General features: G+C 41.1%; 1 protein-coding gene and 1 non-coding gene across 2 annotated transcripts in view; both read right to left on the reverse strand.

Annotated features, from left to right (window-relative positions):
• LOC129095255 (slit homolog 1 protein-like) overlaps positions 1 to 14,092 on the reverse strand; it is a 62,618-nt gene that overhangs the window by 26,449 nt on the left and 22,077 nt on the right. The window contains exons 5-14 of the mRNA XM_054603628.1: positions 7,643 to 7,714; positions 6,702 to 6,773; positions 6,374 to 6,445; positions 5,861 to 6,024; positions 5,628 to 5,775; positions 4,684 to 4,755; positions 2,718 to 2,789; positions 2,142 to 2,213; positions 340 to 483; positions 78 to 241 (exon numbers count right to left, since the gene is read on the reverse strand). Coding sequence (XP_054459603.1) covers positions 78 to 241; positions 340 to 483; positions 2,142 to 2,213; positions 2,718 to 2,789; positions 4,684 to 4,755; positions 5,628 to 5,775; positions 5,861 to 6,024; positions 6,374 to 6,445; positions 6,702 to 6,773; positions 7,643 to 7,714 — 1,052 coding nt within the window. The remainder of the gene's footprint in view (positions 1 to 77; positions 242 to 339; positions 484 to 2,141; positions 2,214 to 2,717; positions 2,790 to 4,683; positions 4,756 to 5,627; positions 5,776 to 5,860; positions 6,025 to 6,373; positions 6,446 to 6,701; positions 6,774 to 7,642; positions 7,715 to 14,092) is intronic.
• trnat-ugu (transfer RNA threonine (anticodon UGU)) lies at positions 1,257 to 1,329 on the reverse strand. The gene has a single exon. It is a non-coding gene; the product is annotated as a tRNA-Thr (tRNA).

A 14,092-nucleotide genomic window follows, 5' to 3' on the forward strand; every position in this document is an offset into this window, starting at 1 on the left:
CACACACACACACAGTCTGTCTTTCATTCTGTCTTTCATTCTGTCTCTCACACACACACACACACACACACACTGACCGGAGCAGCGGAACTTGCTGCTCTTGATCTGTGCGATGCGTTTGTTGGCGAGGCGGCGAGGGCTGGCGCAGCGTGCTCCGCTGGTCTCTATGGGGTTCGAACGCAGGAAGTCGGCCAGCCACTTCACATTACAGTCACACACGAAGGGGTTCTGGGCCAGGTGGCTGATGGGAAATCACAGGGGGCAGGACATCAGTCGGATCAGACCGAACGGAGTGGAACAGAACAAAGCTTAAAATAGCATGTGTGTGTGTTTTCTTACAGTGTCTGGATGCTGTGCAGAGAGCTGAAGGTGCCTTTAGCAAGACTCTGGATTTTGTTGTCATAAAGCGACAGCAGAGCCAAGTTCTCCAGATCTTTGAACACGGACGCTCGGATGCAGTGGATCTTATTGGCATTCAGCAACCTGATGAACACACATTAAATTATCATTATCAGTATTTTAAACTATCACACATATCATCAATCGTTTTCAAATTCATCGTAGTGCCATCATGTCTCTATCGGTGGACAAGGTTCTTCTTCTTCCTTAAACAACTACGTAGAAATATAACAAGAGTAGAACGGACTTTGAACTGTTTTCAGTGAACATTTGACAAGTAAAAAAAGAAAATGGCGATAGTCAGCTAGTAGAGAGAGAGAGACGACGCAGCTCAGGGGAGACGGATGGCTGGCTAGTTAGCGAGTTAGCTTGTCTTTCTCCGGAGCGGCGGGAAGTGAGGCGGAGGGACCGTTGTACTTGGTGCTACTGCTAGCCACCAGCACGCTGTTCGGCTCATTTGCTGTAACCAGGGTAGCATTAAAGCACAGTTGAATTACCAAGGTAGCTAACTTACTAGTTAGCTTAGCATGGTGGAACTAGCACCTGTTTGATAACTGACTAATTAGCTAGCTTGCTTATTTGATAACAAAATAAATAGCTTGCTAGCTTAATAATAATAATTATAATAATAATAATTAAGCCTTTATTAGTCCCACAATGGGGAAATTATTTCTCTGCATTTAACCCATCCCGGAGGAGCAGTGGGCTGCAATGAAGCGCCCGGGGAGCAACTTGGGGTTAGGTGTCTTGCTCAAGGACACCTCGGCATGTTGACTGTAGAGGGGTTTGAACCACCAACCTTGTGGTTACGGGACAAGCGCTCTACCTCATGTGCCACAGCCGCCCCAAAAGTATTTAGGCCCCAGCGAGATTTGAACTCGCGACCCCTGGTTTACAAGACCAGTGCTCTAACCCCTGAGCTATGGAGCCCGTGTGCTTGCAACTAGCAAGCTTGATAACTAATTAATTAGCTGGCTAGTTTGACGGATAACTAACTAGTCGGCTAGCTAGCTTGTTAGATACGTGACTAATTAGCTAGCTAGCTTGTTTGATAACTAAATAAATAGCTAGCTAGCTTGGTCGATAACTAATTAGTTAGCTAAGCATGGTGGAACTAGCAAGCGAGATAACTACCTATATAGCTAGCTAGCTTGTTAGATAACTGACTAATTAGTTAGCTAGCTTGTTTGATAACTTACTAGTTAGCTTGTAAATTCCACCAGGCTTAAATTGTACACTAGTTACAGAAAATGAGCCGAACAAAGTCGTCACTCATCTGGTGTGTGGGTGAAGCTTTAAGTCGGTATATTTGCTACACTTTCTGTTTTTGTTTGTTCGCCACTTAAACAATTGCAATGCAAATAGTAAGCATATAAAAATGTCCGCTGCTCTGACCGTCCTGCTCTGTTTATTTGAATGGCAATATCCCTTCCACTTCTATTTTATTTCAATGCACAGCTATTACAACTGAAGCTCCAGCATGTGGAACACATTGTGTGGCACACGAGACGGCGGCAGTGTTAACAAAACAAGTAACATCACAGCTCATGTTATGAGAAACAGATTTGCATCGGTTTGACTTGGCTCAAAACACTGCGAAGAGACGTTTCCATCCAAGAATCCAACAACTTACCCATCACCTTTCAAACCATTTGACACATGAAAATTTGTTGGTGTAAAACACAGTCAGTGTAAATGTCAAGCTCAGACAAATATATGTGCATGTTGTGGTTTGGACTTACAGCAGCTCCAGAGAGGCCAGGCCATCAAACACTCCGCCGGGCAGCTCGGTGATCTTATTACCGTACAGAACCCTGCACACAAAGACGTATTCATAGGTTTTCTATCAGTGTGTTACTAGTAGCTATGTTTCATTATCAATTTGCATCAAAAAACAACAGTTAGACTTTTTTTATTCCATTTGTAAAGCTTTGTTATAAACCTGCACACATTTACACACAATCCACAACCAGAGGAGATTCATGTTAGAGTACAGACAGATATAGAATATAGGGATACACACACACACACACACACACACACACACACACTTAAATATATACACAGAAACACAAAGGCCACCCGCTGTGATTGTCTGAGAGTCCTGGTATTTCATAAAGAATTTCTGTTTACAGAGAGCAGGCGCCACTTCTGAATTATTCATACTAACAGATGCATGAAACACACGCATGCAGTGCAAACATATGGAGGTATAGACAAGACATATGTAACCACATATTGGTAGAGGCACTCCAACAGTTTATTCAAACACACACACACACACACACACACACACAAACAAACACAGAGAGACTCACAGTGAGTTGAGAGCTCGGAGGCCGTGGAAAGCATCAGGAGCGATCTCAGATATCTGGTTGTTACTCAGATCTCTGGAAATAAAACAGATAACAGACTCACACTTTAGTCTCAGCAGGCAGAAACTTAAGAGAACTACATTGTTTTTGACATGTAGAGTCAAAGACTTTTGTCCTATTTGGGGGCTGCAGGGACAACATATGTTTTAGGCCAACACGGAAGTTAGCATCGCATTGGTTCCTTTGACAAATTTGTGATTTGTGATATTTGGCTATAATTAGTCAATTTTTATAGCCAAAATATAGGTCTCTTTCAGATTGCAACTGTTTACTATTACTGTTTTTTTTACTAACTTGGCTTGTGACTTGGTTCATATCTATGTTTTGAATTATTTTACTGTTTCGTTTATTTAATCTATTTCATAGCTTTGTGTAAATCTGTGTGCTGTTGTAAAGACCTTTGTAATCATATTTTTGTGCCATATTAAAGAAAGTGTATTAATAGTGAGATTGAAAGCTGTGTATATAATGCTTTCTTTTCTTTAGGTAACATTTTCATGTGCTATTCTTTTGGGGTCAAACATACATGAATGGGTTTATTGTTCTTTTTTCTAATCCTCCGAATCCAACTAAATCTAATATAGAACTTTTTAAAAAAAATGAGGAACCACACTCTAAGTTTCTGAAGGCCAACTTTAAGTTTTTTACTTAAAGTGGCCAAACCACAACATGTCGGATTATAAAACCCTTCTTCTGCTGCCACATGTCAGTCGCTCAACTGTCATAATTCATTTTAAGACAAAACCACCTAAACCAGCCTGGTAATGTAATCAACCGGTCTGAAGGCTCGGGAGGACGGTCTCACAGTGATGATGTAAGAAGATGAGGTGGGGGGAGAGAAGGATAGGATTGAGAGGAAAAGGAAAACCGCAGAGAGAAAAAGTCTGATGATGGAAACAAGCAAAAAAAAAAAACCAGAACAAAAGCCCCAAAGAAAGAAAATAGTGCACAGCGCTATGAACGTTATTATTGTGGTCAAATGTGCATCTTAAAACATATTCACCAGATCTCAGTGATATGTTCTTGATTCAACATGCAAGACCCTTAGAGGGCCTGTGATGGGGACGGCATGGAATTGCCTGCTGACATAAATCAAGCGCTCCTCCATGCTGAAAATCCACTGGGGCTGTTTGTTATATCGAGCGGGGGGGGGAAACCACAGCTCGGTGAACGGTGGAGACAGAGGAAGAGGAGAGGAATCCAGTTGGCGGATCAGAGATTTAAACACTGACGTTTTTTCCCCGGAGGCATTGGCTGGATGGAGGCCGACATACTGTAATCTCATTGGCTGAGGTGAAACTCAAAGTGGTGGAGCTATAAAACCGCAGCTTCTCTGGCTAGATGGTTTTAAGAATAGCTGTCGTTCAAACTACCTCCTATGAAGAAAAATAGTATATTTAACCACTTTGGGTCATAATAGGCAATTTCTCTCGAAGCTCGTACAAAATAAATTATCGCCAACTATCTAGATAATCGATGAATAGTTAGAGGTTATTTTTCATGCAAAGGTGGCAGAAAAATGCTGTTTTCAGCCTCTCAAATATTGAGATTTTTTTACTTTTCTCTGTTTCTTTAAATCATATTTAACATTATATCTGTGGGTTTTGGACTGACTAAAGATTTAGATTAAAAAATGTTAATACTTTGAAATGTTTTCACTATTTTTAGATCAAATGATTATCTAGAAAATAATCTGCAGATTCATTTATAATAAAAAATAATAGGTGGTTGCAGCCCAAATGTATGAGTCTGGGTTCCTAAAGGTTTATTTAACCTGGCTAGGGATTCAGATTTTTATTTCTTATATTAAAAGACCAAAGATGGAATAATAATTGACGATTATCCACAATCTTTCTTTAGTCTCAACTGTTATTTATGAGTATTATTAATGTGTCTTTGGAGGACTCACATTCGACGGAGCTTCTTGTAGGAGGTGAAGGCGCCCGGAGGAACCGACTTGATGCCATTCTGCTCCAAACGACTGAAGAGAGAAAGACATAATTAATAATTTAACTCCTGTAGGTCTTTTCACAGCACAGCCGTCAGCTGTCTGTAGTTTCAATTCAAACTCATTTGTCCCCATGCAACATTAATTAAAAGTTCTATTCTCTTGTCAACCATTACAGCATGACTTTCATTCTAATTAAAACTTAAAATGTTTAATATCTTATAAGAAATGTGAGATATTAAAGGTTTAATTTAGTTGTTTTTTTCTTACTGACATTTCCTCCCTAATATGATCTTAAATCTTTATTATTGCTACATCAAATAAACATAATAGTCAAGCAAAATCAATTTGATCTATAACCTAAAATCTTAAGCAATCCAAGTTTTGGTTTGCCATCTGTCCAGCACACATCAGCCTCTATCCTCAATAAAAACAAAACCACAACAACAACCTTTAACTGAGAAAAAACAGAAGAAAGCTCTGGAAGAGCACGGATTCCTCTCCAAGGAGTGACAGACAAGATAACATTTGAGCAGAGTAAACTGAAATAATAATATTGAGAAACAGAATGACGATATGAGATTAAATTCTGTCAATCACAGTAAGCCCCGCCCTAAAGCATCCCCTGCTTTATGGTCTGTTTGACTCTAAATGGAGCATCATTTACTAAATGAACATCATGCTGTATTGAAGAAGACTTGAAACTAGAGATTGAGACCATAAACTCATGTTTACAATGTTTACTGAGGGAATAAATCAAGAGAGAAGTAGAGTCATTTTCTCATAGACTTCTATACAACCAGAGGAGTCGCCCCCTGGTGGACAGTAGAGAGAATGCAAGTTTTAAGAAGTTTCAACATCGGAGGTTGCCGCCTGGTTGAAATATAAACCTCTACGACACTCACATCTCAGTCATGGCCTCGGGCAGGTGGGCGGGGATGGCGGTTAGGCCCCTCCCCCGACAGTCCACGATGTTGTTGCTGCAGGAGCACATGGGAGGACAGGAGCCGGACGCCAGGCTGCACGGCTGGACGAAGGCACTGCCGCCTTGGCCTGCAAGCAAACAAAACCAAAAACTTTATCAACTTTCAACTCGGACCCAAAGTGTGTGTCGTCGCTTGTCACCAGACTGCCGTACCTGAGCAGGCGAAGTCGCTCTTGCGCAGCTCGGCGAGGTTGAGGCCCCTCAGCGTGGGAGGGGAGCTGCACTGAGTGTAGAGGCCCAAAGCCGCCCGCTGCCGCAACCATGGAGACAACCAGGCCAGGTGACAGTCACAACGCAGAGAGTTAGAGTGGAGACGGCTGGGAGGAGAAGGGGGGAGAGAAAGAGGAAGGGATGGAGAGGGGGGAGGTGGGAGTGAAGGAGTGAGGGGGTGGGTTGAAATGAAAAGAAGGACCGCAGAAAATGGAAGTGTACAAGGAAATAAGGGAAGAGTTGGACATGGAAAGCGGAAGTAGGATGCAAGGAAAATATGAAGGAAGGAGTGGATAGGTGGGAGGACATAAGAGAGTGGATGAATGAGGGAAGAAATGAGGAAGGAAGGGGTGGTGTGAAGAACAAACAAGTATAGGTAAGTATCTGACTGTGACCGTTCTGTATCCAGGAATGTGGCATTCTGGGTAACGTAGTGCAACGAGGAGAAGGACTCACAAGGTCCGGAGCTTCGGCATGTGGTTGAAACTGGAGACCGGGATGGTGCTGATGTTGTTGTTGTTCAGCGTGCTGAGAGAGAGGGAGACATGGAAACAGAGGACAAAAGGGGAGAGAAGGGGTGAGGAAGAAGGAAAATGAAGAAGAGATAAATACAAATAACAGAGGGAGGAAAGAGTGATGGAGAAAAGATGGATGAGGAGGGTGAGGGAGGGGAGGAGAGTGACAGGAATTAGGAAGTATTACTTTGTGAAAGGAAGAAACAAAGTGTTCAGAGATGCTGATCAATTTGAAATACTTCTGGTTTGAAGTTTTTCAGAATACTCACAGTACTTCCAGGGATCGCAGAGCTCTAAACGCTCCCTCCTCGATGCAGCTGATGTGGTTTTTATCCAGCTGACTGGTGATGTGAGCGAGACAAAATCAGAATGAAATTTAGTTCAGTCAAGCCAATCAATCATGTGATCAATGAGAATTCTTTTTTTTCCCCCCATTCTCCATGTGCAGCTGAAGGAGGTGCCGTTGTGGGGTCTCAAGGCACCCAGAGGCAATGCATTGTGGGTAAGTTGTTGCATATTTAGATATTCTGGTTATTTAGTTTACATCCAGGAAGTTCTCATTAACACAACCAAATATTATGCAGTGTGAACTCAAATTTGACGTACTTACTTTGTGTGAATTGTTGGTTCGAGGGCTTTTTAGAAAACAGCCTTTATATTGTCTTTATCCACATTATTGCTTTTGCCGACATACTATACTATAATTTGTTCATGACTTTTTTTTAAATTCAATACTAGGATTTCTTTAGGGACTTTTTTTCTACATACAGTACTTGGATTTTCTAATGACTTATTTTTCATACAATATTAGGAATTTTTATGAATAATATACAAGGATTTTTGTAACTTTTTTTTTCATAATATACTTGATTTTTTTATGACTTTTTTTTCCATACTATACTATTTAAAAAAAAACTTTTTACATAATATACAATATCTTTTGATGACTTTTTTCGTCATACTATCCAACTACTTTAATGACATACTAAACTCATTTTTATGACTTTTTTGACTATTATACTATGACTTTTTTTGGATAACATGTCAAAGGTTTTTTAAAAAGTGTTTTTTTATTTGTTTGTGTGTGTGTGTGTGTGTGTGTGTGTGTCTGTGTGTGTGTGTGTGTGTGTGTGTGTGTGTGTGTGTGTGTGTGTGTGTGTTTGTGTGTGTCTGTGTTTGTGTGTGTGGGTGTGTGTGCACTTTCACACACAGGTTTTTGAGGTCCGTGGCTCCTCTGAAGGCTCTCCTTGGGATTGCCTGGATGCCGTTTTCACTCAGGTCCCTGAAAAACATGAGAGAGAGAGAGAGAGAGAGATACTGATTTAACTCTCAGTTGACTGACTCTAATGTTTATACATTCAACAGTGTGTCAACACACAGCAATCCCTGTAAACACTTTGGTAACATATGTTACAACAATGTATTGCTAGAGCACTGAAAAGCCTCCGTATCTTCTTCCCCATCTGTTAAAGCCAGATGACACTACTGGGAAGCAAATACATTTATATAAAATAAAAAAAAGAAACTTCATAGATTAGTTTAAAGCATTGTAAAAATGTAAAGCTTTAGATCTTAATATGCTGTTGAACACTGGATCATCCTGAAGCCTCCACTCACTATCAGTCCAGTAACCGTCAGGATGAACCACAACACTACCAGAGAGTCTCATTCCAATCTAAACTCTGCTTCCTCTTTATCAGAATGTAGTTTCCCCCTCCAGTCCGGGGGGGGGATCTGGGGGGGGTTCAGAACCCAGAGAGGGTCACATGGGCTACAACAGTCCGACTTCACTTCAGGACAAAACGGAGAATCAATGCTCCAACTAGAGAGGCATTGTGGGAAAAGGGAAGATGGACAACAACAACAACAACAACAGCAGAACACAGCTGATGAAGGCAAAACTGTGTGTGTGTGTGTGTGTGTGTGTGTGTGTGTGTGTGTGTGTGTGTGTGTGTGTGTGTGTGTGTGTGTGTGTGTGTGTCGGACAGACCGCAGAGGAGGAGGATGTGCATCGTATCTGACTGCCCTGGAGGACCTCAGACACACTCCATTAATGTCAGGGTCAAACCAAGAGAGCCCGACAGAGGAGGAAACACCCACTTACTGAGACACACACACACACACACACACACACACACACACACACACACACACACACACACACACACACACACACACACACACACACACACACACACACACACACACACACACACACACACACACACACACAGGTTGACATTCGGCCTCAGAACTCTCTCTTTGTGAGATTAAATTTGCACAACAGGATATTAAAAAAAAAAAAAAAAAAAAGCAACTTCCACTTTATTTGCCCGACTTGAGGTAAAGATCTAAGAACATGGTGACTTATAAACAACGGATAGTATCATTGTTTCATTTTCTAAGAGGGATTCTAAAGTTTATCTCCAGTTCTGATCATGTTTTCCGTTTGTATTTAGCAGTATATTCTTAAAGCAGACAGCAAGCAGGCCAAACTGAGTCCAAGCAAGTCAGTTTCATCTCCGTCTCTGTCGGAGGTTTTCTGTGGTAAACCAGAGACTTCCTCTGTGCGTCCACAAACCAGAGGAAGTATCACGGAGAGGTCAGCGGTTAAAAGCAGCAAGACGGCTTGAAATAAGAGAAAAGAAAATGAAACTAAACGTGACACTGCCTGAGGTTCGGTGGTGAAAGCAGACGTGGAAGCGTGAGGCTCAGCGGTGCCGGAGACATGACGCACCCAGTGGAGGAGGTGATGAGGGATAAACGGAGTGACAGGAGAGCGATAGACAGAGTGGCTCAGGGCAGCGAGGGTGATTCAAGGATAAACAAGAACATTAACTAAAGGAGCAAGAAGGGCAGCCGATCAAGACTCCTCCACGTGGAAGCGTTTGGGAACCGACCGATTGGCAAGCAGACCCGGCGAGGTGTTTGTACATGCAACCCCGGCCAGGATGCACCCTGGGATACCCGAGGAGGAGCTGGAGGAAGAGGATGTCTGTGGTACTGTTGCTTCCTGTTGCACAAACCAAGATGAGCTGTTAGAGTCGATACATTGAGACATGTAAAAGGGAAACTAGCAAGTTAAGGGAAATAAAAATAGGTGGGAAGGAGGGAATTTAGACCCTCTGAACTCCACAACCCCGCCGGCGGGATTGAAAAGCGTGTTTTCTTTAAATAATCACCAGAACTACACTGTTTATCCAGGCCAGAAGCTGAAAAAAAATTGCATTATCATCTGATTTTCATGTTTTCTGCAGTCCCTGAACACATCATGTGTGAGGAACGCTTGCATCAGAAAAAAAATAACTAAAACAAGGCTGAAAATTGTGATATTTGTGTTATGTCACTTTTTAAAAAATTGCCCCAAATAAGGCATTTGAAGTGACCAAATACTGTGACAAAGATTACATTCTGAGCTCCTCAACGCAACTAGGAAGCCATGATGGACTCGGCTGAGAACAACAGTCACCTGATAACAATTCTGTGAAACTCGGGCTGAACTGAAAGCTGCTGAACACAAAGCAGAGAGGAGAGGAAAGGTTGTAAAAATGTAAGTAGTTCAATATAAACAGCACATGGAGCCTCCATTTTTTTTCCATCATTTGTTACACTTCTGTGCACTTGGAAAAATGTTGGATATATAGATTTCATAGGTTTCCAATTTTTGTAAAATCAATTCTCAAAGAAATTCAACTTGCATTTAAATACATTTTTTTTTAAATAATTTATAGTTAGTCATGGCAACTTTGTTTTATTGTACAAAAGACCTTCTCTGGTTCTAGCCATGATTTTGCTGTTTTAATAGAAGGGCAGGACTTATATATGGCAGTGAAAATCAAGGCCACAGAGGAACAAATGTGACAGGAGCTAAAAAAAAATGCCCCCAAAACTGGTTGTGGTTGAGAGGTTTTAAGGTACAGTGTAAGAGTCAGAGCTAGAAAATAAATCAACAAGACTATGAGGAGCGTTGGAGCAGAAGAGAGGGATGGTGATGATGGTGAAATGGAGATTTGATAGAAAGAGACGGAGGAGGAAAGAGATGAAGTTTCGGTTTCACTGCTTCGTTTCAGAGAGAGCTGAAGGCCAGTGAACCAAATTAAACCTTTATCTTTGTGTCCGTCTGTCCCTCTATGTTCACTTCCCGCTTTATATCTGAGCGGCAGAAAAAGCCGTGTTGTTAAAGAGGATTTTAGTTCTGTTCGTCACAAATCTTTTATACTTTTGTAAGAGAAGGAAACATCGAACAGAGCTCAGCTAACGAACTGCTGACGTGAGCAGAATGAGGTTTCAAAGTTTTATCCCTGGAGAGCCTGCGTTGCTTTTCAGGAAGCACGGCTAGAAGACGTTTCAGTTTGAATCTGACTCAGCAGTTCAATGGAACAATAACATACAGTTTCTCTGATAGAAAAGGAAACAAAAATGTGATTCTCCATCTCCAGTAGGTTTCAAGTCTCAGAGAGTTAACCTCCCTCGAGCCGGACGGAGAATAAATCTGTGTCTGTGGACACATTGGGCCGGATGGAATAATATAAACAAAATCAAAAACTTGTGCAAAGCTTGATACATTTTCACACGTAAAAAATAAGCCATCTCGACAAATATAAGCAGCTATTTCAGTGGAAAGTCTAAATAAAAGCATCACACATGTAAATGTACTGCCTTCGTTACAACGTCGTTAAGTTTTTCCTTCTTTCCTTTCTCCTCAGATTTTGTTTTATAAAACATATTCTTGATATACAGCACCTCATGTTGTCTGATCTAACTGTCCCCAATAACAGTGAATACAACAAACATAACACATCCCGTCTATAAACAGCTACATGTTAATAAATGGTGCAGTAGGGTGACTCCATGATGAACAGCTGTGGGAGGTGCATAAGTGTAAATGTATTATACAAGCAAAGGCACAGCTAAATAACAGAAAATCACTAGAGTTTAGAAGTAAAAGCTGAGAAAAATGTACGTAAATGCTTCTTCCAAAGTCAAGAGTAAAAACTGGAATAAGACAAAGACAATTTGGGAGAAAAAAAGACAAAGAAAAGTGGGAAAATCATAAACCAAGTGGCAAATTTAAGACGAATAGAAGGCGAAGCTGTAACTCTGTCAGCTTGGATTTATTTATATGTGTATATTTTTCTTTTTACAAATGTCGTATTCCACTCATTTATCGTCATCGTTCTGTCCAATCAGCAACTTGAGACGTCTACGACCAGATTATGTCACAAGTAGCCGCTTTGCACTCAGTTAATGATTGAATCTTTAGCTAATAAAAAGCTAAATCGCATACACAGCTTCCCAGAATGCATTTTGGCCAATGCGCTCCACCTCTTTAGCTCTCCACAGTGATCGTTTACCTGCATGCAACCAAATCCAGCTAAACGTGATTGGTCAATACCGTTCAGACTACAAATGGAGAGGGAGTGCTTATAGATTATGCTCAGGAAGATGAGGTTTTTACTGACAGACGTGACAAATATAAACCAAACACTTACTGATCACCTAATTATTAATGAGTAATAAATAACAGTAAGAGCCAAAATGTAAAGTGTGTGAATGTAAATATGCATGAAAGGTAGAGTCAAAATTGATTCTCATATAAAACCTACATGCATCCACATGTGTAAGGTTTCATAAGACAGCTCTCTCTCTTATGTCCACACACACACACACACACACACACACACACACACACACACACACACACACACACACACACACACACACACACACACACACACACACACACACACACACACACACACACACACCAATATTAAAGATGCTTTCCCATCAGGTTGTCAAGATATCTGTTACCAGGACACCAGAATGATGTTTACTGGAGGGAAACACAGACTGGTCGCAGCTGGTGTGTGTGTGTGTGTGTGTGTGTGTGTGTGTGTGTGTGTGTGTGTGTGTGTGTGTGTGTGTGTGTGTGTGTGTGTGTGTGTGTGCGTGTGTGTAGGTAGTCTCATAATATTTGCTCTGCTATCTCCTCTATTCATTTTCTGATCCGTTCTGTCATCTGTTGTGTCCGTGTCCTCCCTCCTCTCAATCCTTCCTCGCTCCTCTTCATCCTCTCATTGTTCTGCCGTCTCTCCTGCCGTTTCAATATCCTCCCTCCCTCCTTCCCTCCCTCCTTCCTCCCCTCCTTGCTCACAGCTGAGGGTGAGAAAGGTAAACTTTCCCAGCTCGTCTCCTCTCCGTCCATCCGTCTCTCCCAACTACGGGTCAAACGTGGGTTAGTTTTTCGGTCAAAGCCATGTGACCGATCCGGCTCTCACCCCAGTTTTGTTCTGTTTTTAAATTCTCTTAATATTGATTTTAACACATTTTAAGTAAATCTTTTGACTTTCAGAAAGACGACGAGCAGAAATGGAGAGAAATGGCCCATCACAACTCAAAGCTTTGAGTTGTGATGGGCCATTTCTCTCCATTTCTACAACTCAAAGCGAATAAGGTAGCTATCTTATAACAAAAAGAATAGGGTCTACTGTTAATGCAACCACTTTGCACTGGAGACGAACTACAATCTGGTTGCTCAAAACTATCTCTAAAAGAGTTCTAGCGAGAACGTTTTAAAGGTGTAAACGCATTCATCGTCTGCAAACTCTACTTCTCACCAAGCAAAAAACTGTAACAACCAATTAAGATGAAAAAATGTATATACAGAAGGAATTTAAGTGCAAGTTGCGAAAGATTCAATCTGTTAAGGGTTTGTCTTAGAACCAATTTTTTTTGTGTGAAGCCGCTCAGTGAACTACTTCTCTCGTCTCGTTTCACCAACATGGCCGGTACCTTGGCTTGCAAGCTAGCAAACTTAGCTAGTTTCCAAATATAACAATATATTACCAGATGTTTTTTCTATCCAGCGACTCCTTTTATCACCCGGGAAGCAAAAAAACAAGCGAAACACATTGTTGGTGTGACATGCAGGTACGAAACACACGGGCATTGTAGCTTCAGAGAGAGATATATCTCGTAAAAATACTTTGTCATTAATATAACTTCGTCATATCTTATGTATATTCATCTTTGTGTTCTCTATAATATTGTGAACTGTATTATTATATAGGTTGAGGCTACAAATAAGCCCAGTGTGCTTCCTGCCTCTTCCTGCACTGTGATGTTATTAATCTACGTTATGTTTTTGCATTTTTTAAATTGTGCAAAATAAACTAAACAAAAAGAGAGACGTCACTTCCGGTTGTGTCTTTCTGATTAAATATTTTCTTGACGTATTTTCTTAAGTCTTTCTTGACGTGCAAAATTATCTTTTGAATTGATAAACATCTCATGTGAATGTTATGAGTAAGTCATTTCAAGGCACGATTCAAACGGGATGAAAAAAAAAGAAAAATTGACGTAGACTTTCACATTTTCCAAAACAAGGTGCCATGGTGGTCCACTGGAATTGGCGGGACTTCACCTCTCTATCGGGCTCAACAGTAATGGATGCCAGGTTGCCATCAGGAATCATTTTGATATATTGGCAACTCCTTTTAAACACAATAAAAAGAGTTGCCAATTTCAAGTCAGAACCAGAAAAAGACGAGAGCTTTGGAGCATTTACATCATCTGTGACTACAGATGGTAGTTGTGTTTTCAGTTTCGGACAGCAGAAGTTGATGCTCGGTTGCAAGATTCGCAATCACTTTTAAAA

This window comes from Anoplopoma fimbria, chromosome 9 (genome assembly GCF_027596085.1).
Source record: "Anoplopoma fimbria isolate UVic2021 breed Golden Eagle Sablefish chromosome 9, Afim_UVic_2022, whole genome shotgun sequence".
Lineage (NCBI taxonomy): Eukaryota > Metazoa > Chordata > Actinopteri > Perciformes > Anoplopomatidae > Anoplopoma > Anoplopoma fimbria.